Source organism: Gopherus evgoodei, chromosome 16 (genome assembly GCF_007399415.2).
Source record: "Gopherus evgoodei ecotype Sinaloan lineage chromosome 16, rGopEvg1_v1.p, whole genome shotgun sequence".
Classification (NCBI taxonomy): Eukaryota; Metazoa; Chordata; order Testudines; family Testudinidae; genus Gopherus; species Gopherus evgoodei.
The window spans coordinates 13,823,276-13,842,945 of record NC_044337.1 but is presented as its reverse complement, the minus strand read 5'-3'; the positions used below and the strand labels follow the sequence as shown (position 1 = coordinate 13,842,945).

Genomic DNA, 19,670 nt, shown 5'->3' with positions numbered 1-19,670 from the left:
TAAATATGGGACTGTCCCTTTAAAAACAGGACATCTGGTCATCCTACTCACAGCTCAAACCAAAAGCACAGAACAGGAGCTTCTCCACCATCTCTTGTGAAAATAACATTGCAGTTTTCAGGCCTCTCCCCAGGGCTGCCTGCGGGCGGGGGGAGACAAGTGGGGCAATTTGCCCCAGGTCCCACAGGGGCCCCCACAAGAATATAGTATTCCATAGAATTACAACTTTTTTTTAATGGAAGAGGCCCCCAAAGTAGCTTTGCCTCAGGCCCCCTTAAACCATCTGGGCAGCCCTGCCTCTCCCCCTATATTCTTAAATCCACGATTCTGTCCCTCTTCCAAAGCTTTAGCGTGCAGTCTTTTTTTTTTTTAATTTTTTTTAGGAAGATAAGAATTGCTACACTGAAGCAGTTCAGTGGTTTATTCCATCTGGTGTCTTCCAGAACCAGCTATTTCAGAGGGAGGTACAGCCCTCCCTGCCCCCAGACAATTAACCTATCCATAGATAAAGTTTCTTCTTAACCTTTGCTAGTGTTTGGCTTATGTACTGAAGCATAGTGGTTATCCTGTCTTATTTAGCTATATCAATTTTCCTATCCATATGAATGTTTAATTCTTTGAATATATCTAAGCTTTTCATCTCACTGTTAGCGTGTGACAGTGAGTTCCACACATCAAATGTGATCTGTTTAAAGAAACTATTTTCTTTCTACAAATGCGATATCCTACCAAAAGCTGTTCTGGTTCAATATAGTTGCTTCATGGCTTGAAAATGAAAGTTTTAATGTGCTGTAGGTGCTTAATGAAAGGAACCTACACTTCTCTACAGGTCTCAGCGGATAGACATTTTTAGTCTTTCAAAAGCATTCTACAAATCTTTACTTTTGTCTTTCAGACCTAGTTCTCAGATACCTTTTAATGTGTGCAGTATAAAAATCCACACAGATCATGAGGTTAATTGTTCAGTTTCTTTCTTTAGCACAATATTACAATTCTTCTTTAAATGAGGTCACCTTTGAATGGGAAAATCCTGGCAGATGAAACATATGGATTATCAGCCATTGCAGAAAGTACATAAAGTGGATCATAGGATGGTCAAGAAATCAAATTTAAGTGCTTATCTATATATGGAAGTTTGGCATTTCTATACCAGTATAACTAGAGTGATATAAGAATACTGGTACATTTTCCCATGTTGACAAACCCTAAGAATTTACTTGCTATCAGTTCTTAACACACTGATTCTAGAAATAAGTCACTGTTTGCCTGCATATTATAAGTGGATTCTCTCTCAAAAGAACTGTTCAGAATAATATACAGGTTGGCTTCTAAATCAGAAGTTACAAGAGCCTTCATCATAATTCAGGGCCCACTAGTGGAATTAGAAATCAAACCCATATATAATGAAGGAAAGATTTATTTGACTTGCATTTAATGCCACATCCAAAACAGGTATAAACATTTTAGCTGGGGGAATGAGGGGGAGGGAAAGCAAGAACAGATGAATCTTTACACATCGGGAGATAAAGGGTGGGGGTGAAAAAAAGTCACAGGCACAAGGTTACATTCTTTAGTTTCAGGTGTGGCAGAGGAATGTCCCATTGAAAAGGGTTAAGGGAAAGCAGAATTTCACATCCTTTGCCATGAATATGTGTGTCATGCTCATCTTCAAAGCCATTCTGAACTCTGATATTTTGAAGCAGGTTTTTCTCTTCTTTAATTTCATACTTTTTAAAAAATCACAAATGTATTTGCCTAAGAGACCTGTTTAGAGCATGTCTGTACTGCATTTAAACACCAATGGCTGGCCATTGTCTGCTGACTCAGGCTTGCAGCACTCGGCTATGAGGCTATTTAATTGGGTCATAGACATTTGGGCTCAGCCTCCAGCCCAGGCTCTGGGACTCTTCCAGCCCAATAGCCTGAGTCCGAGTCAGCTGACATGGGCCAGTTGTGGGTGTTTAATTGCCATGTAGACACACTCTAGTCCAGGAGGTCTTAAACTTCATTGCATCGTGACCCCCTTCTGACAACAAAAATTACTACATGACCCCAGGAGGGGGGAACCGAAGCCCGAGCCCTGCCACCCAGGGCAGTGGGGCTTGGGCTTTGGCCCCAAGCCCCAGCAAATCTAACACCAGACCTAGCGATCCCATTAAAATGGGGTCGTGACCCACTTTGGGGTTGTGATCCAGAGTTTGAGAACCGCTACTCTAGTTTATTCTCTAAATTTATTAAAATAGTGCATGGGCACATTAGCCACTTAGTGAAGCTCATCACAACAACTCCCACTTCAGATTAACTGAGGTCAAATTTCAGTTTAAGGAGGAAATATAATCATGCACGTTTGGAGTGCTGAGTTTAAGCATCAGGTTTTTATTTTTATAATGCCCAAGTCGCGTTTTTTTTTTAAATTCCCTCAAGGCTAAAACCTGGTACATTTTAGCCCAGATTGATGTATTTAAGAGATATTATAACCCCTTGAAAATAAGGGTTTGTTATAAAAAATGCTAACACCACCTATCGCTAGAGCAAGGGTGGGCAAACCTTTTGGCCCGAGGGCCACATCTGGGTATGGAAATTCTTTGGTGGGCCATGAATGCTCCTGAAATTAGGGGATGGGATGTGGGAATGGGTGAGGGCTCCTGCTGGAGGTGCAGGCCCTGGGGCGCAGGAGGGTGGGACTGAGGGGTTCAGAGAGCAGGTGGGGGATCAGGGCTGGGGTGCTGGAGGAGGTTGGGGTGCAGGCTCCAGGGGGCGCTTACCTCAAGCAGCTCCCGAAAGCAGCAGCATGTCCCCCCTCTGGCTTCTACGCAGAGGCCAGGCCAGGCACCTCTGCACACTGCCCCGTCTGCAGGCGCTGCTCCTGCAGTTCCCATTGGCATTGTTTGCTGGCCAATAGGAACTGTGGGGGTAGCTCTTGGGGCAGGGGCAGCATGCGAAGCAGAGCCGCGTAGAGCAAGCCCCCATCCCCGCTCCCTGGCAGGAGCTCGAGGACGAGATTAAAACATTTGAAGGGTTGGATGCAGCCCCCGAGCCGTAGTTTGCCCACCCCTGCTCTAGAGTCTAAACAAATATATCTCACTTGCTATTAATACTAAAGTATCTTTTGCTCTAAATACAAAGTGCTGGGAAATATTTTCTGTTAGAGAGATCTCCCACTAAGATGGAGGGTAGGCGGTTGTTTATTCATAATCCTCATGCCCACCTCCCCTTCACAAAACTGAATCCCTTAGAAACTCTCCACACAGGCATGTAGTAAGGTGGGTGCTTCATCTGTTGGACTTTCACACACACACAGCATATGGTGAAATTTCACAATCACAAAAGAATGTACTAATGCAAAGTAGATTCTATGGCAACGAGCTCAGTTGTGCATTTACAAATAGAGCCCTGTGACACTCCGAAAAATATTTTAAATATAAAAACAGACAGGCCCTGATAAAGTCTTGCAACTTGAGAAGTGATACAAAACACATTATCTTTCTTTTGGGCCCAAATCTGCACTGCACTGAGGTCAATAAGAGCAGCCCTGAATCCCTTCAGAGGTTTATATCCAAAGCAGCATACCATTTTTATCTACAGACTGTAGATCAGTGCTGGTTACTCCTGGAAGAATACCTCCTTTGGATTTAATTATTTTGAACAATATTCTTGAGGCTACAATCCCCTCATAGGTTGCATCAGGTTTGTTTGTTCTGGGGGGCTTTTTGGTGGGGGGATGGAATGGGGTCTTGTTTTGTTTTTTTAAAAATCTACCTCCCCTATTAGAGAAAGAGGCAGATCATATCAGCAGGCCTAGACTTTGTTGTGTGCATGGAACAGGTCAGTATTTTGGGGGGGGGGAGGGAGAGGAGGGGAAAGAGAAGAGAAACAAAAATAAATACTATTACATCAAACTGCATTACCAGCCACAATCACCCTTGAAGAGGAATTCTTTGCCTTCATCAAAAGGACAGTGCATCAGGTTATGAGTAGGGGAGTAAAGGGATCATTTCCTACCCCCCACCTTCTCTTGACTGACTAGGAATTAACTTTTCCTAGCTTAAGAAAGATTGTACAAGTATAGGGTGATGCTTTATAAAAACAACAACAACAACAACAACCACCACTCCCCTCCACCAGTTTTAGTCTCTCCAGTAAGGATTTGAAAGTCAGAGCTAATATTCTTACCCATGTGCCAGATGGGTTGCTTCTGATCCACTCATCTTCATTCAGGTAAAGACACTCAAAGCAGCAAATACACAGACAACAAAAACTCTAAAAACCTAAAGTGAATAGCGTCAATTCTTTAGAATTTCAATTATTCTTCCTTATTCTATTTTGTCTTCACATTCATTAGCATCTTTTCAACTCCTACAAAGCTGCTGGAGTTCATCTTTCATCCAAAATAGCCATGCAAGGGCACAAAATGGTGTAAAAAAATGTTTTTGGTCAAAGTAACTTGCTTTCAGAATTAAACCTGCATTTTAATTCTGATCAATATGGGTATGAAAGGCTGCCAGCATCCTGTGTTTCTTTTCTAACTGTTGTTTGGCTCCTACCAGCATGCTTGGAAGAGCTTTCCTGGGGTCAATTGCCATCTCTCAAATCAACAGTCCTTGTTTCATTAAGCCTAAGGCATGCCTTAGGCTTAATGTCCACAGCTGTGCTGCTGTATTGTAGATGGCTTCCTACACTGAAAAGAGGTTTTTGTGTTGATGCAGTTAGTGCACCTCTCAGAGATGGTAGCTGGGTCAACAGAAGAATTCTAGCTGCATCTATAGTGTGGGTAGCTTGTTTGTTGCTTCTCACTTTCTCATGCCTAAACAATTGTCTTTGTATATTATGTTTGTCATGTCTTTGGGCTACACTATTTTTCTTTCTTGCACTTGTGGAGTATCATGATCATGAATCTACGTGAGTATTACACTTGGCTTTTTGCAAGAGTCTGGGAACACTATCTCCTCATTTCATATCCTCTCTCATACTCTTTTCTGTTTATTTTCGGTCTGCTTTTACTATTAGAAACTGTGTCACAGATGTCTTTGTAGATGTCTTTGTAGAAGAACCTCTGACTATAGCCCAGGAAATAGAGAGGACTGGAATAATTCACAACTTTCTCAGTTCGCTCACTCCAACTTCTGTAAGATCTTTGTATTCTCATAATTTGCAAAACACAGCCAGACAAGGCTCATGAAGCTCCTAAACTAAAAGGAGCCAACCTTTCCCTGGAGCAGAAATGGAAAAGCAGATAATTGTAAAAGCTGAACCTTATTTGCATCAATACTCTTGTTATGGTGGCTGCTTTTCCACCCTTTGAGGCTACTATCTTTGACTTGAACTAAACCTAAGCAAACCAAGAGATGTGGGAAGCCTCCTGAGACTTCACTTTTGGCTTTATATTAGGAGGTGGCAGCATATTGAGAGCATCATCTGCAACCCTTCTCAGCAAGAACCGTGGGAGTCTCAAATCCAAGTTACCTGAATGCTGCTATACTAACATCCAACCCTGTGCAGCACCAGCAGGAGCCACATTTTAACCTCAATCATAAGGCTTCTGAGTTAATGGTCAACAATTTCATTCCAGCAGGAGAGCACTTCTGAATGTCTGTCTTTAAAACGTGTGTGTGTATATATACATTCCATAGAGGACTGTAAAAAAACACTACCTTGTTTAATGTGGTGAAACTAGAAATTTAAGAGCTTCCCTCCAGCAGCTTCACCCACAATCCCAGCTCTTTAAATAACTGCACCATGTAATACTGTCTGCATTTCATAGCTAAACTCCCACTCTGCTCATTTACAAGTAACAGCAGTAGGTGCCATCTTACACATCCTTCCTCCACCTGTGTATTTTAGACCCTGTGATACTCATCCAGTGAGAGAGACTGATTATTATTGGCTAATTCTGAAATACAGCAAGGCACTCTGATGTATATTAGAGGAAGTATTTATGCATGCATAATTAGGATACAAGTCCAACCCCTTTCTACAACCACCATTCTCATTCTGAATATTATAGGCTGCAATGGTATCTCAACGAGAACCCCAGTGAAAGGGTCTAGTTTACAAAAGCAACACAACATAGAAATGAAGGACAAACTCCCTTCCAGCGTCTGTCATTACAAAATCTATGTTTTACTTCCATTCTTTAGTCTTCAGTGCTTTACCGAAGCATTTTTCCTCCCCACAGGAAACAATTATTTCTCTTCCTCTCCATCATATCTGAAAGTAGCATTGTATACCATAAAATGTATAAGTTAAAATCAGCAGTAATGTCCAGAGAGACATGGCAGAGAAGTCACTTTTAAAAATACCTTCTCAATCAAAGAGGAGGTAAGAGCCAAGGCGAGACTCTTGTCATCATTTTACCTACCCACCCACACCCTGCAAGTATCAGGGATCTGCTCTTAAAGAACACATAGTTCAGCTTGTCTTCTGTCCCTTGCAATGCAGGAGGGTAGGATCTTGGGCCCAGGCAGTTTGTCACAACTAAAAGATTTTTTTAAAAAATAGAATAGGTGGTATAGACAAGAGGAAGTTCAAATCATAAGCCTCTGAGTGGTCCTGGAGCTATTCCAGCCAACATTACTGGCTATAAAAAGTAGTAATTCTGGGCAGGTCCAGTGATGCCAGGGGATGAATTAGTTTTGTTGCCACTGATTACCACAACAGGTGGTGTAGCTACCTCTTAGAAAAAGGTCTTTTAAGAAAATGGATTTTCTCCCCTAATTGAATATTAGTTGAGCTCCTCTAGGGGTCCATTTTCACTGGACAGTGTCCCATTCATCTCTGGGGTCGTCTCACTACTCAAATATCCCAGGAGGATCTGACTGCGCCGCCGTGACAGCTGCAGAATGTCTTCTGCCAGCAACTGCACTGTTGTGTATCTCACATTGTCCAGGTCAAACATGTCCTTCAAATATTGCACTATCTGGTGCTGCAAAAAGAGGGGGAATGTTTATAGTAAGGAAATGTGCCCCCACCATACCCAAAGTCAAGCAGAGACATGTCAGTTGCCTAGCCCTAGGAGAGTATATTCCATATAGGATTCTGCAAGTTTCCCCATCAGACACACAAAGGGTCTATTTCAGACTGTATCAACTCTCTTGCTAAAGCAACCCTGCCAGTTTCCTGTGAGGTAGGAAATTTTGTTTTAGGAGACAAAGACTGACATCCCTTGAAGAAAACGGGGGAGAGAGGGAGCACAGAGCAGGGTCCCTGGAGTCAGGAATGTGATCGGGCTCTGTGGTACTCTCTCATGGCAAATGTGTTGTAATCTTAAAATTTAAGAAAAAAGTTCCACATTAGAGTCAAATAAGAATCTAGAAAGAACAGAGACATTTAGAATTTAAGATAAAATATGGGTCCCACATGATGTTAAGCTTCTGGCTGACCTCTGAGTTGATAAGAAATACATTAAAATGGAATATATACATGGGTATCCTTAATTTATTCTGAAGTTACAGATTTTGTCCAGTGTCTCATTTTGCATGTTCTTACAGGAGTAGCATAGTTAGTAGCAAGTTCTAATAAGAATTCTTATAAATCTTATCATGAAGGCTGCTGATTTAAAAAAGGCAAAGATTTAAACCAGATTGTACTAAGTCAAGTTCCTTAGTATTATTCCAACATAGGCCCTTCAATGAATACATGGTCATAGATTAGAGCCAGAAGATGGAGTGAATATATAAAGAAGGTAGCTACAGAAGGCCAGTTTACCTTGAAGAAACCACAGACCTCAGACAGCTGCTGTTTGGGCCCCAGAAAACCAAAGGCTAGAATAGGACTGACGTGCTCCGATACGGAGTAGAAATGAGAGATAAAGCCATCTGGTACCTGTCATGAGAAAGAAATCCAGATCTCATCTTTGCTCCTACAGAGAATTTACAAGCTAATCCACTTTACATTAGGCATCCTCATCTGATAATTGAAATGCATATGTCCTGAACATGACAAGGCAGCGCTATGTTACCACATACTGCTAAAACAGCTGCCACAGTCCACCTCAGAAAGGGCTGCATTTAAGAGTTTGAAGTTGGGAAGAGAAGCTACAAAAGAGACTTATTGAGCCACCCCTCTTGCAAAGTTAGACACCCATCATTCAGATACTTTCAGATCTTATGGGACTTCTATATCTTGCTGTTTTTAAACTGCCCTTCGATGGAGAAAGTAGTACAAGACAACTGAGGCCCGCAAGAGTCCTTCAGCTATCAGGCAACCTTCATGGTCTTTAAGAAATTGGATGAAGTAATTTAAGTCCCCCCGTGGTCTGAATGATTTTTCGTACTACAGCAGGGACCTGGAGGTGCTTCCACATGACAGCACAAGTACTTAATAGTTACACCTTCAAGGCATTTTACAAATGTTAGTTAAGCCTTGCATCACCCCCGTGAAGCAGGCATTATCCTCATTTACTGACTGACTATGTGTATACTGTATTTAAATGACTTCACAGAGACCAGGGAGTGAGTGACAGAACTGGATTAGATTAGAACTCATGAGATCCTCACTCTCAGTCTCTTAGGCTCATCTGTGATGACAGGGTATGTTTGGAAAGCAGCACAGAGTTAGTGAAAAGGGGAAATACAGTGGGCAAAATCTAATCAGCCAACCAGCTAGCAATGCTGCCAGCAGGGTTGCAGGTAAGTGGCCTTAGCCCATCACTTCATCAAAAAAGAAACAGCCCACATAAAAGGGAAACCACTATTAACTTGGAGTCTGTAGCCATTACTATAGTATTGTAGGCAGTGAATATGGAATATTGAGATTTGCTTTTAAATAAGTAAGACTGGAACCTAGAATCATAGGAACTTCAGGAAGAGTGCCTTGGTATCTGGGAGGTCCCTTCAGCAAAGGTGTCAGTGGACTCCTGCTGTTTCAGATATGGGTAATAGGGCAATTTAGTCTATTCTTGCAAACATTTCATCTAGATTCGTGCTTCACCAGGGTCCAGATCACATCTTGGTGACAACGAAGTGCCTTGTGTTTCTTCCTTCCCTCCTCAGTATCTCTCACCGCCATCTCTCTCACACCTTCACCCACAACACCTTATTTTTATGTCTTACTTACCATTAAAAGCCTCCTCTTTGCTTTCAGAACTGACCAGCAGGCAGTTGCTAGAGCCTGAAATTAAAAAAACCCAACATCATTTAATGATTTGAGCCTTTCCAGAGAACAGGATGCAACTTACCAATATATTGCCATCACTATGGCCTAGAGCCATAGTGATGGCAATATATTGGTAAGTGCCACCATTCTGCAGCCCTTTACCAGGTGGCAGATTGGAATTTAGCAGGGACCCTAAATTAAATGTATGTAAATTGAAACCATGTTTGGTCACTTCAAATCCATTCCAGACCAGCCACAGTGCTTATGAATACCCCTAATACCATCCAGTGAAGGAGGCCCCCAGCTACTCCAGAATGCAGATCATAAACAGAATTTTAGTCCATCACTTCACCAGCAATGAAACAGCCCATGTAAAAGGGAAAACATTATTAACTTATGATGTCTGTGGTCATTGCTACTGTATAGTATTGTAGGCAGTTAATATGGAATATTGAGATTTGCTTTTAAATAAGCAAGATTGGAAACCAGAATCATAGGAACTTCAGTAAGAATGCCATGGTTTCTAAACAGATACGCTTTTGGGGGCACCCCCAGCCAATTAGACAGTCTAAGGTATGCAGGACAGCTAGTTCTAAGAAATGCATTAATACTCAGGGTTCACTTTGATAGGATCTCCAATGGAGAAAGACCTGCAAAGCAGTAGACACTGAGCCACCACCCTCCCAGTTGCAAAGTACAGGAAAGTGTTATTTCCTTAACAGCTAGGAAGGTGATGACTGAGTGTCTGTTGTCTACACACATTATTCTTTAACATAATGCTATTACAGAGAATAACTGCTACAGGAATGAACCTGCTAGAGCCAACCCAGATTCCCTATAAATTACTCAGATCTATCAAGAGACAGGCCAATTCATGTGTTGGCTAGAGGGACAGAAAAATAGGACTGTTCCTTTAAGAGACTTGTGTGTAATCAGAAAGCCAGATTCTATTTTTTTTTTTTTGTCCTTAAAATAATGAAAGAAAGAGCCATTTGGAACAAGGACCACCATTTAAACACACCGTCTCCTTGAAGCTGTCTGAGAGCCAGCGGTTGCGCAGGACGGCTAGGACAGAGGAGGGAGGGTTCTCCAGGTCCTCAAAAGCATCCATGAGAATGAAGTCCAGCACAATATCAAAGAAATTCATGCACACCACCTGCCAGAGAACAGACGAGTCACAGACAAGAGCTTATAGAAAGGAACACAGACAAAAGAGGGACCATTGAGAAATAGATTCTGAATTCTTTACTTACAAAAAGGGCCAAATTGACCAGTGGTGTAAGTGGGCACAACTCCACTGATTTCAGTTCAATGGTTTGAAGTTTATACCAGCAAGCATTTGCCCTGCTAGTCTTGTATTAAGGATAAGCAGATTCAAAACCAAATGAAATTAAATACAGCTACAAACTTTACAACTGTAGTATTGTCATTCAGGAGAAACAGGTTCAGAAAGAATTCATGAGTCATATTTTCATTGTTGTATTAAGTTATACTGAAGGCAGCTACAGCTCTGGATGGGTATTTTCCCTAACCACAGTGTTACAGGCCTAACTACAAAGCCATTTCAAGAGAAAGTTGGAATATTGGGTTTTTTTTACTTGCCACAGTTTAACGTCCTGGTGTTAAGAGCTGGAGTTTCCCCTCCCATAAACTACTGCAAAATAGTTGCAAGTTAACTGCAGTAGCTCTGGGGTCGAGTGATACCAAGTGGTGAGCACCAACACATTTAACTTAGAATTCCTGTTCACTGTTGGATCCTTCCAGTACATTGTTTCAGGCTTTCATTTCTGCTCTATCTTTCTAGAGAGAGTTCCTCTACAAACCCCTCGTCCTTCCAGCTCCCGCTGAGTGGTTGGCCAGGTGTCTTGCTTCAGTGCGTAATGTAGCATCTCCTCATAGCTTTCCAGAAAACCTTTGGGGTTCTTCATGAGAACAGAGAAATGAGACAATGGGAACAATTAGAAGCAGTACACAGTTTCAGGTTACTATTAGGTATTTCTCTAGCCTGTTGATCTGAATATGTCAAAATGATTTACACATAAGTAAGTACTGGCTCCATTTTCTGGCCAACGATCCTTTGAGGAAAGAGAAGGATTTTATTTCTGGAAGGTGTGCTGGCCACAAGGCCTCCACCACTTGAAGCCTGTATGTTGTATGCACTTGGATACTTTGATGAAAGCTATACAAGTACCTGCGCAGACATCCTTAGAGGTGACTAATTGATTCCAGTAAGAAGCTACCACTCATACATTAGCAAGGCAGCATAATCTTATTGCTCTAGAGGTTGGTTTAATGAATAAAAGCCACATTAAAAAGATTCCCATTCATTGACCTCTGCAGAACAGATGCACTGAACAGAGTGCCTGATTCCCCTACCCCTCCCTCCCAATGGGTGTCAGCTGGGAGCCCCCTGGAACCCATTCCCACTAATGAACCACATCATCAGTGATGGTGGCTTTGGAGAGGAGGTTGCATACAGAGCTTCTCCCAGGAAGAACCAGTGAAGAGAGGGCAAACATGGGAACTGTTTTTTCTCTTTCAAGTGGGTGATCACAGTACAGACAAGGGAAGGGGGAAATCACACGGATTGGTTAGAAATTGGGATTGAATAATTGTGTCTATGAAGTGCACCTTTGCTCATACAAGGTGCAACTGAGTTATCTCCCACTAACATGCCCTCCTACCTTCTCAGCCTTTGTGATTAGTCCTGTCACCATCTGCTTTCCAACGTCTCCAAAAAACAACTGGTTGCTCTCCTCCTTCAGAACGACCTATAAAGAGACCAAAGAATCTTTCACTGATTAGGTAAACATAAATCCTTATTCCACAATGGTAGAGACAGGAGACAACAGGAGAGTTCTTACACTAGTGAAACAAGCAAATGTGGATCTCACTTTTTCCATGGCCTGAGAGCAGACATGAATTTAAATAGTGGAATCTATTCAGCCCAAGACAATGAGCTCTGTGAAGCCTGTGCTCCTAGCGAATCTAATGTCTTCGAGTCACTCAGCAACTCCTCATGTCAATGACTGATTATTCAGAGATGTCCTAAAGAAAAAGTATCTAGTGCTCCCTGGCTGGAAAGAGGATCATCACAGTGCTAAGGCTTAAAAAGGGGAGGGGCACAAAAGCAAAACAAAAGGCCACAGGGTGAAGATGAAGTAAAACACTTCCTTCCTGTAGGAAATAGGCATAGAATGCTGGAAAAGTCTGAGAGTGGCAAGAATAAAAAAAAAAAAGTATGTGAGCCCTTGAACTATGATGATGCAAGGATCTGGGAGGTACATAGTCACCTTCAGTCTAAAGATATTATTCTGGGAACTGGATGGCTGAGGATAGAAAGCCTTTCACTCCTAGGTCACAGGTACAACTCCAGGCCAATTACCATTGGAGGCTGTCAAGCAGCCTGGGTGAAATAAGTTTGGTAGTCTCCAGACAGTTCCCAAATAGCCAAGAACTTTATTATAAGAACTGCTATATGTAAATCTGGAGTCTATCTTGGCTAGAAAGCCACATCTTGAATGGGCACAGAGCCTGAACCATCTTCTCACTCCTAGAGTAAGGCTTGAAACATGTTTTGGGGAAGGTGTAGGATAAGGTAAGTTTGCTCTGTTGCTTTCTGTGATTTACTGTAGCAGTGGAGGACTTCAGCGTCTAGGACAGGCTTGACAGACCCTTTTAATTCACAAGGACAGATACCGGAAGTGACATGTATTCTAACAGTCAGGAAGCCTCTCAAGTATAGATGCAACAGAGTTCTGATAGCTAGAAAATTCCTACCTGGAAGGCCTGCCTGACACAGTGGAGCTTTGCCAGGAAATCCTGATCATGGTAGCAGCCTAGAAGCTCTGTCCTAAGAGAGGAAAGCAGGATCTTACAAACTCCAGTAACAAAACAAGTCTGAAGAGAACAGACCAAGTTCCTAATTTGGGCTCCTAATTCCCTTAGGCCCCTTTGAAAATCTCACTGGGCACTAACTGAAACCACTAGCTCCTTTCATGTAAACCACGGAGCCACTTTCAGATAGTCATTTTGATCATTACATTCCATGGCTAGATTTGAGCCAACAACCTAGAGGTGAAAGGTGCTGTAGCTCACTGCCCCAGGAAACTAGTAATCTTAAGAGTGCTTCTCACAGTATCAGGATGTATCCAGCCTGAATCAAGTTAAAGAAACCCAAGCAGCATCTGAAGTCTTGGGCTTGTTAAAACCCCCTTGGAATTTCCAAGCCAGCAGAGAAGGTGCTAAAAAACTTCTCTCTCAAGATGGTATTCTAACCCCAGTGCCAAGCCCCTACTAAGTAACCTGAGGAGTTCATACCTCTAGCCAAAGGAGTCTTGTCCTACGGACTGAAGACTCCTTTTAGCACCTCACCTTAGTGTTCTGCATGAAACGCTCCCTTCTTTCACCAACTGTAGAGCTTCTTCATATGCAGCTGCTGGCTTGGAAAGCTGAAAAGGTATTTTCCCAATCTGGAGGGAGTCGATGAGCTGCAGAGAAAGCAGAAGAGGTCAGAAGAAAAATTTTGTTATATCTGTGCAAATCCTGGACTTCAGAAACAAGAGATTAGAGTCCATCAGTTTGAGAAGGCATTGGTATGCGCCATTTCACACCAAGACATTCAGACATTACTGGAACTCCCATTCTGATTGGATCACAACTTCCTTAGCCCCAGCATGGCCCAATTCCTCCTCCTACTACATCTGTAGTACAAGCCATATTAGCAGGTGCTGCAGCTGCTTTTACAGTTCGTGTCTAGCTATTACTACATGCTGCTAGATGAAAAACACATGACCATCTTCATACTCTCCCCAGCATTAGGAACACGACAGAATCACCAACATGGGCAAGTTCCCAATGGAGCAAATTAAGTAATGTTCGATTAGTTTAAGTAATCGAACATTACTTAATTTGCTGCATTGGGACTCAAACTTTACAAAGGATAGAGTTTGAGTCACCTCTGCAGCGGAAAAGAAGGAGTCCTCAGAAGTCAAACTGTCTTCATCATCTGTCCGAAGTCTCAGTGACTCATCTGTCAGGGGAAGCAGGAGAGTTCTCTCTGGAGGGGGCAGAAAAAAGTTTGTTTAGCCCTGTATCTCTAAAACTCCATTCCTCCCACCCAGCACACTTTTCCCTATATGCAAGTCTTTATGTGGCAGTCGTGCTCCTTTGTGGCCATCTTGAAATTCCTGTCACTTCCTTGACATTCTCAACTAAAGAGATTTGGCTGGCCTTCAGGAGAGAGACACATGGTACACGAGGTCTATTAAGAAATGATATGGAGCTAAGCCAGTGGCTTCCTAGTTCAAATACTATTTTCCACTGAAAAACTATTCTTCTTTAAGTCTTTCTCCCATCAACTCTTATGTACTATTAGGAAAAGAAAATGGTCTCAGAGCTAGATTCATTAGTTTCCTCAGTCTAGCAGGCAAAGACAATTTGAAACCTGGGACTAGCAGCTGGTAGACTACAATGCATTGCATGTTTCCACTGTTGTTGTTCACAGGTTGCACATGAGTTAAGGTGTTATCTCCTTATCTGTCCATCCTACAACACCATTACACTCAAACTCTGTTCTACCAGCCATCCCTATCCTGCTAGAAGGAACTTGTTGAGGCCTCGGCAAATAAAACATTAGAATTTCACGGAAAGGCTTGATACTCATTTCCTATTAAGTCCCTCTGGAGCTCAGTTCTACTCCCTGGCGTGGCTGTCGCGTACTCTCATGGCTGCACCTATAGCTGATTCCCAGGCCCGCCTTACCCAGGTCTAGCAGCATGCTGTCCAAAGGGAGCGTTGACCCAAATTCTTCCTGAAGGTGATATGCCCGGTGCAAGAGAGATTCAAGCTTCTCTGCAAACTCCTTTTTCTGGGACTCCTGCTTAAACATAAGCAGACACTATCCCTCAATAGCTAATTGTGCTGCTGACATAGCACAATTAATCACTGTTACAGATGCTTACAGCAGACTACTGAAGTGAAATTTTGCATCAAGAGTTATGATTTACCAATTATAGTTAAGTTAATGAACTAAACTAATTAAAGATTCACTTCAGGTTAAACTCGCAATAAAACCAGGGCCGTTTGTATGCAATCTACTCCAAATTACAACTTTTTCCTTCTGCTGTTTTATCCATTTAAGAGGAAATAGTACATTAGCCTACCACCTGCAGAAACAGATATAATGGGCTATCAGTCACAAAGAAGAATTCAGTTAACTCAGTCTAGTCTCAAGTAAAGGTTTGTACATTCCATAAAGCCTGCATTAGTTTGCTCTGTTCACAGGCCAGACTCCAGAATAATGCAGATCAGCTTCAGTATGTTATTAGACAGGAGTGAAATCTGCTGTTAGCACAGTTGTGTAACATCAGTAAGTGGGTGAAAGTAAAGCTCATACAATGTCTAGCTTCATTATACTTTGCTTAGATCTTCACTTTCATAGAGATCCAAGCCCTCAGCTAGAAGAGTTAAATAAAACTATCAGATCTGTTTTGATTATGAAGCAACTCTCAATTTAGCTGTAGAAACACAAGGGGACACTTCAAGCACACACAGCAAATATCAAAAAGAATCCAGATTTGACTTGCATAAACATAATAGAACACAAAAGATAAACATCCCACATAATGAAGACACCAGGTTCTGTTTTATAAGAATCTCAGGGTATCACATCAATATCCCTAACTTCTACAGAGTTCATAATTTAGCTTCTCTCATTACCTGCAGGTGCTATCTCTTTAGCTATTTAGTCACCACTAAACTTTTCTGCTTTGGGTGCACCCTTTTGTAAGAGCCTTTCCCAGCATGCTCCCTCCTATGGAAGTTGATCCTTTAAATCTGGGGGAGACAGCCAGTTGCAGCCTTAGACTGTCCATTTTGTAGGTGACTGGATAAGCCAGCAACTCTCTCTTCTAAGTGAGTATTTTGGCATGTATTTTCTCTTAACTTTCCCTTTCTCTAATGGCTGAGATAGTTGTCCAGCCTCACAAATTTGTTTTCCTCTAGTAAGACAAGTATGTAACTAGTTAGCTTTTCCATTTCAGTACAGTTCAGTACAATCTCGGCAGCCAATCTAGCTAGACCCTCCATTTTAAAGGCATTAAAAAGAGAAATAACATTGGGCCAGACAAACTATTCGTAACCTAGTTTGTTGCTGTATTTAATAATAATTAGTAATACAGAGCTTTTAACACTTTTCATCTGTGGATCTCAAAGTGCTTTACAAAGAGCAATATTATCCCTATTTTCCAGATGAGGAAACTGAGGCACAAAGAGGGAAGTGATTTGCAGATACTGAGCAAAGCAGTGGTGGAGCCAGGACTTGAACCCAAGTCTCTTGAGTCCCAATGCAGTGTCATAGCCACTAGGCCACACAGGTTGCCCTGCTGTGTTCTTTTCCTAGCAATAACTAACTCTGAAGTTTGACAAAGAATCTTCTGGCATAAGTCACTGAGTTTACACTTGGTGGAAAACTCACTCGGAAAAAGATTTAGCCAAAAATGTTGGAGAAGCATCCTCCAAACTTTCTTTTCAATGTTTAGTCTCCTGCTGATGACCTCTCCTTCTCCCATCCAATCTGGCCCTCACCAATGTTCACTAGCTGGATAATGTAGAGGAGAGGTTGGTACGTACCTCAGGCAACTCCTCAGACATAGTTTCTTCATGTTTTGTGTTGTCCCAAGAAACTGGAGTGCTAGTGTTGTTTCTCTGCCTTATGGTCAATGCCTGCTCCCATTTCTGCAGTGCCTCCTCAAATAGCTCCATCCCTGGGCAATGCAACATAACATAAGCAGTGAAATCAGAGTCACTTATACAGCATAAGGACGTAGCAACCAATAAGATGCAGGGCCGTCGCTACCATTTAGGCAGCTTAGGCAATCGCCTAGGGCGCCAGAATAAATGGTGGGCGCCGTTTTGCTGGAGGGGGGCGGCAGGCAGCTCCGGTGGAGCTGCTGCAGTGGTGCCTGCGGAGGGTCCGGTGCTCCACGGCTCCGGTGGAGCTGCCGCAGTCGTGCCTGCGGACGGTCAGCTGCTCGCACGGCTCCGGTGGACATCCCGCAGGCACGACTGCGGCAGCTCCACTGGAGCCGTGGAGCACCGGACCTTCCGCAGGCACAATTGCGGCAGCTCCACCGGAGCCGCAGGACCAGCGCGCGGGGCGGCGAAATTGCTGTCCGCTTAGGGCGCTCAAACCCCTAGCACTGATCCTGATAAGATGCCTTGCTCATTTGTGAGGTACAGTATTCAAGAGAAGAGTGAAGTCTCGTCCTAAACCCATTTTCAGCCTAAACCAATAGAATACAGTAACTCCTTACTTAAAGTTGTCCTGGTAAACATTGTTTCGTTGCTGATCAGTTAGGGAACATGCTCGTTTAAAGTTGTGTAATGCTCCCTTATAACGTCTGTTTGGCAGCCGCCAGCTTTGTCTACTGCTTGCAGGAAGAGCAGCCCGTTGCAGCTAGCTGGTGGGGGCTTGGAACCAGGGTGGACCAGCAGCCCCCCTATCAGCTCCCTGCTCCCCTAAGTTCCCTGTGCAGCAGCTGCCTGCAGTTCAGCTGTGTCCCTCCCCCCGCTGGCATATGCTGCTCCTGCCCTCTGCCTTGGAGCTGCTCCCTGAGACTCCTGCTTGCTGTGCCAGAGGGGAGGGAAGGAAGAGGGGAGCTAATGTCAGGGTGTCCCCCTCTCCCCTGTTTCTGCACCCCACTTACCTCATTTTCCATAGAGCAGGTCTCAAGACTGAGGGAGCTTGCAGGAGCTGCGGTCTCAGCAAGCTGATCTAATTAACAAGGCAATGTACTTAAGGGAAATGCCATATCTCCCTCCATTCCTGCTGCCTTGCATAGTGAGAGAGTTAACCCTTGAGGGTTCAGCCAACTGCTAGTTCATCATTTAGCAGTAAGGGAAATATCCCACCCTCTGACTCCTCCACCGCAACCAAACTTCAAAATCATCATCACTGTGCACCAGTATTAAATTGTTTGTTTAAAACTTATACTCTGTGTGTGTATATATATAATATAGTCTTTTGTCTAGTGAAAAAAATTTCCCTGGAACCTAATCCCCCTCATTTACATTAATTCTTATGGGGAAATTGGATTTGCTTAACATCATTTCGCTTAAAGTTGCAGTTTTCAGGAACATAACTACAACGTTAATTGAGGAGTTACTATACAAGGAAGGAACAGATATTTCTTTCCCTTATGGAGGTTGTCTCATTTGGGTTAGGATTCAATGAAACCATCACTATTCCTCATCCGAGGAGAGGAAATTGATTTCTCCAGGTGAATGACAGTTTGTTGGTGGAACAATGCTGAGGTTAAGCACAGGAGGAGACAGTGTTCATATCTGTTGGTCGAGCAAGGACCGAATGAAGACGGAGACAGTACTCCTACTCTCACAGCATAAGGGATTATTCTTCCATGTTAAGATTAATTTTTGTTTACCTTGAATGTAGAGGTTTTCAGCACTAGAGTCGCCAGCTGCTCCAGGATCTTCCATCGCTCTCGTCTCCCAGGGCCCTGCAGATGCTGGTGTTGGGCGGGAAGAGTTCACAGCCACTATCTATCCAGTGAAGAGAGAAGAAAGAACAGCAGCTCTTTTTAGAACTTCCTTCAAGTATGATGTAGACATATGGTGTAGACGCGGCTAGGTTGATGGGAAAATGCGTCCATCACCCTAGGTACTGGTGCTCAGGGAGGTAAATTACCTACAGCGATGGAAAACCCTTTGTCCCTGTAGGAAACAGCTCAACTATGGCGGCATAGCTATGGGGGTTGTAGCTGTGCTGGCGTAGTGCCCATAGCGTAGTCATGGCCTCAGTCTCTCCTGCAATTTTCAGGCTTGTTTTTAGTATTCTCTTGCTTTTCCAAGGTGAAAATACTGAAGATGTAGATGGAAGGGATAGCGGTGCTATGCAATCCAAATCCATCCTAGTTCTCCGTGTCCATAAAGTTTAGTGCAAGACAGTGATGCTCAGGAGCTACTTCCCAGGGAGCTGCAGAGGGCGCTAATGCTTCGGGCCAAGTCCTAACACAACAGACAAAATCCATTCACAAGGCAAAGACCATCACCCTCCTCCAGCCAGGAGCATGATAACCTCTTTAATCATACATAAGAAAGCAGTGTTTGTACAATATTCTCTGCTTGACCCCACTCACTGGCTTACAAAGCAATGACAAGCCAAGCTCACTTTGGAGTACGTCTACACTTTGAGCTGGGATGGGTGATTCCTCAGCTTACAGAGAGACACCTGCACTAGCCGGGATCAAGCTAGTGTGCTAACAACAGAGTGTAGCTGCAGAGGGAGGGGCCAGCCACCCCAAATATGTACCCATCAGAAACCATAGGCACATATGATTGGCTCCATCTCTGGAGGGTCCAAGATCTAGTCTGGGTCATTGGCCCTGGTTACTATGGGCTAGGAATTGTTCTACTGAACTGGTTTAAAACATGGCAATAGTTTGGCTTCTCAGTGTGATGGGCCAAACTATGGAATAACAAGGCTTAAAGAACATGCTTTACTGCTGGTACTGACCTAGGCTAGAAGACTGAACACATTTTGTTCACACATGCTGTCT

General features: G+C 43.1%; 1 protein-coding gene across 3 annotated transcripts in view; it reads right to left on the bottom strand.

The window, feature by feature from the left end:
• Positions 1 to 3,839: 3,839 nt before the first annotated feature.
• The window catches only part of MIGA2 (mitoguardin 2), a 32,123-nt gene continuing 16,292 nt past the window's right edge, over positions 3,840 to 19,670 (bottom strand). For 2 of the 3 annotated variants that reach the window (XM_030535631.1, XM_030535632.1), the window contains exons 5-16: positions 18,537 to 18,654; positions 16,726 to 16,859; positions 14,857 to 14,971; positions 14,052 to 14,152; positions 13,468 to 13,583; positions 12,874 to 12,946; positions 11,778 to 11,864; positions 10,917 to 11,015; positions 10,115 to 10,249; positions 9,055 to 9,108; positions 7,705 to 7,821; positions 3,840 to 6,922 (exon numbers count right to left, since the gene is read on the bottom strand). In XM_030535631.1, the coding sequence (XP_030391491.1) occupies positions 6,722 to 6,922; positions 7,705 to 7,821; positions 9,055 to 9,108; positions 10,115 to 10,249; positions 10,917 to 11,015; positions 11,778 to 11,864; positions 12,874 to 12,946; positions 13,468 to 13,583; positions 14,052 to 14,152; positions 14,857 to 14,971; positions 16,726 to 16,859; positions 18,537 to 18,654 (1,350 nt within the window). In that variant the 3' untranslated portion in view covers positions 3,840 to 6,721. Of the gene's footprint in view, positions 6,923 to 7,704; positions 7,822 to 9,054; positions 9,109 to 10,114; positions 10,250 to 10,916; positions 11,016 to 11,777; positions 11,865 to 12,873; positions 12,947 to 13,467; positions 13,584 to 14,051; positions 14,153 to 14,856; positions 14,972 to 16,725; positions 16,860 to 18,536; positions 18,655 to 18,799; positions 19,045 to 19,670 lie in introns of those variants that run through there. The other variant, XM_030535633.1, reaches the window with a different exon arrangement.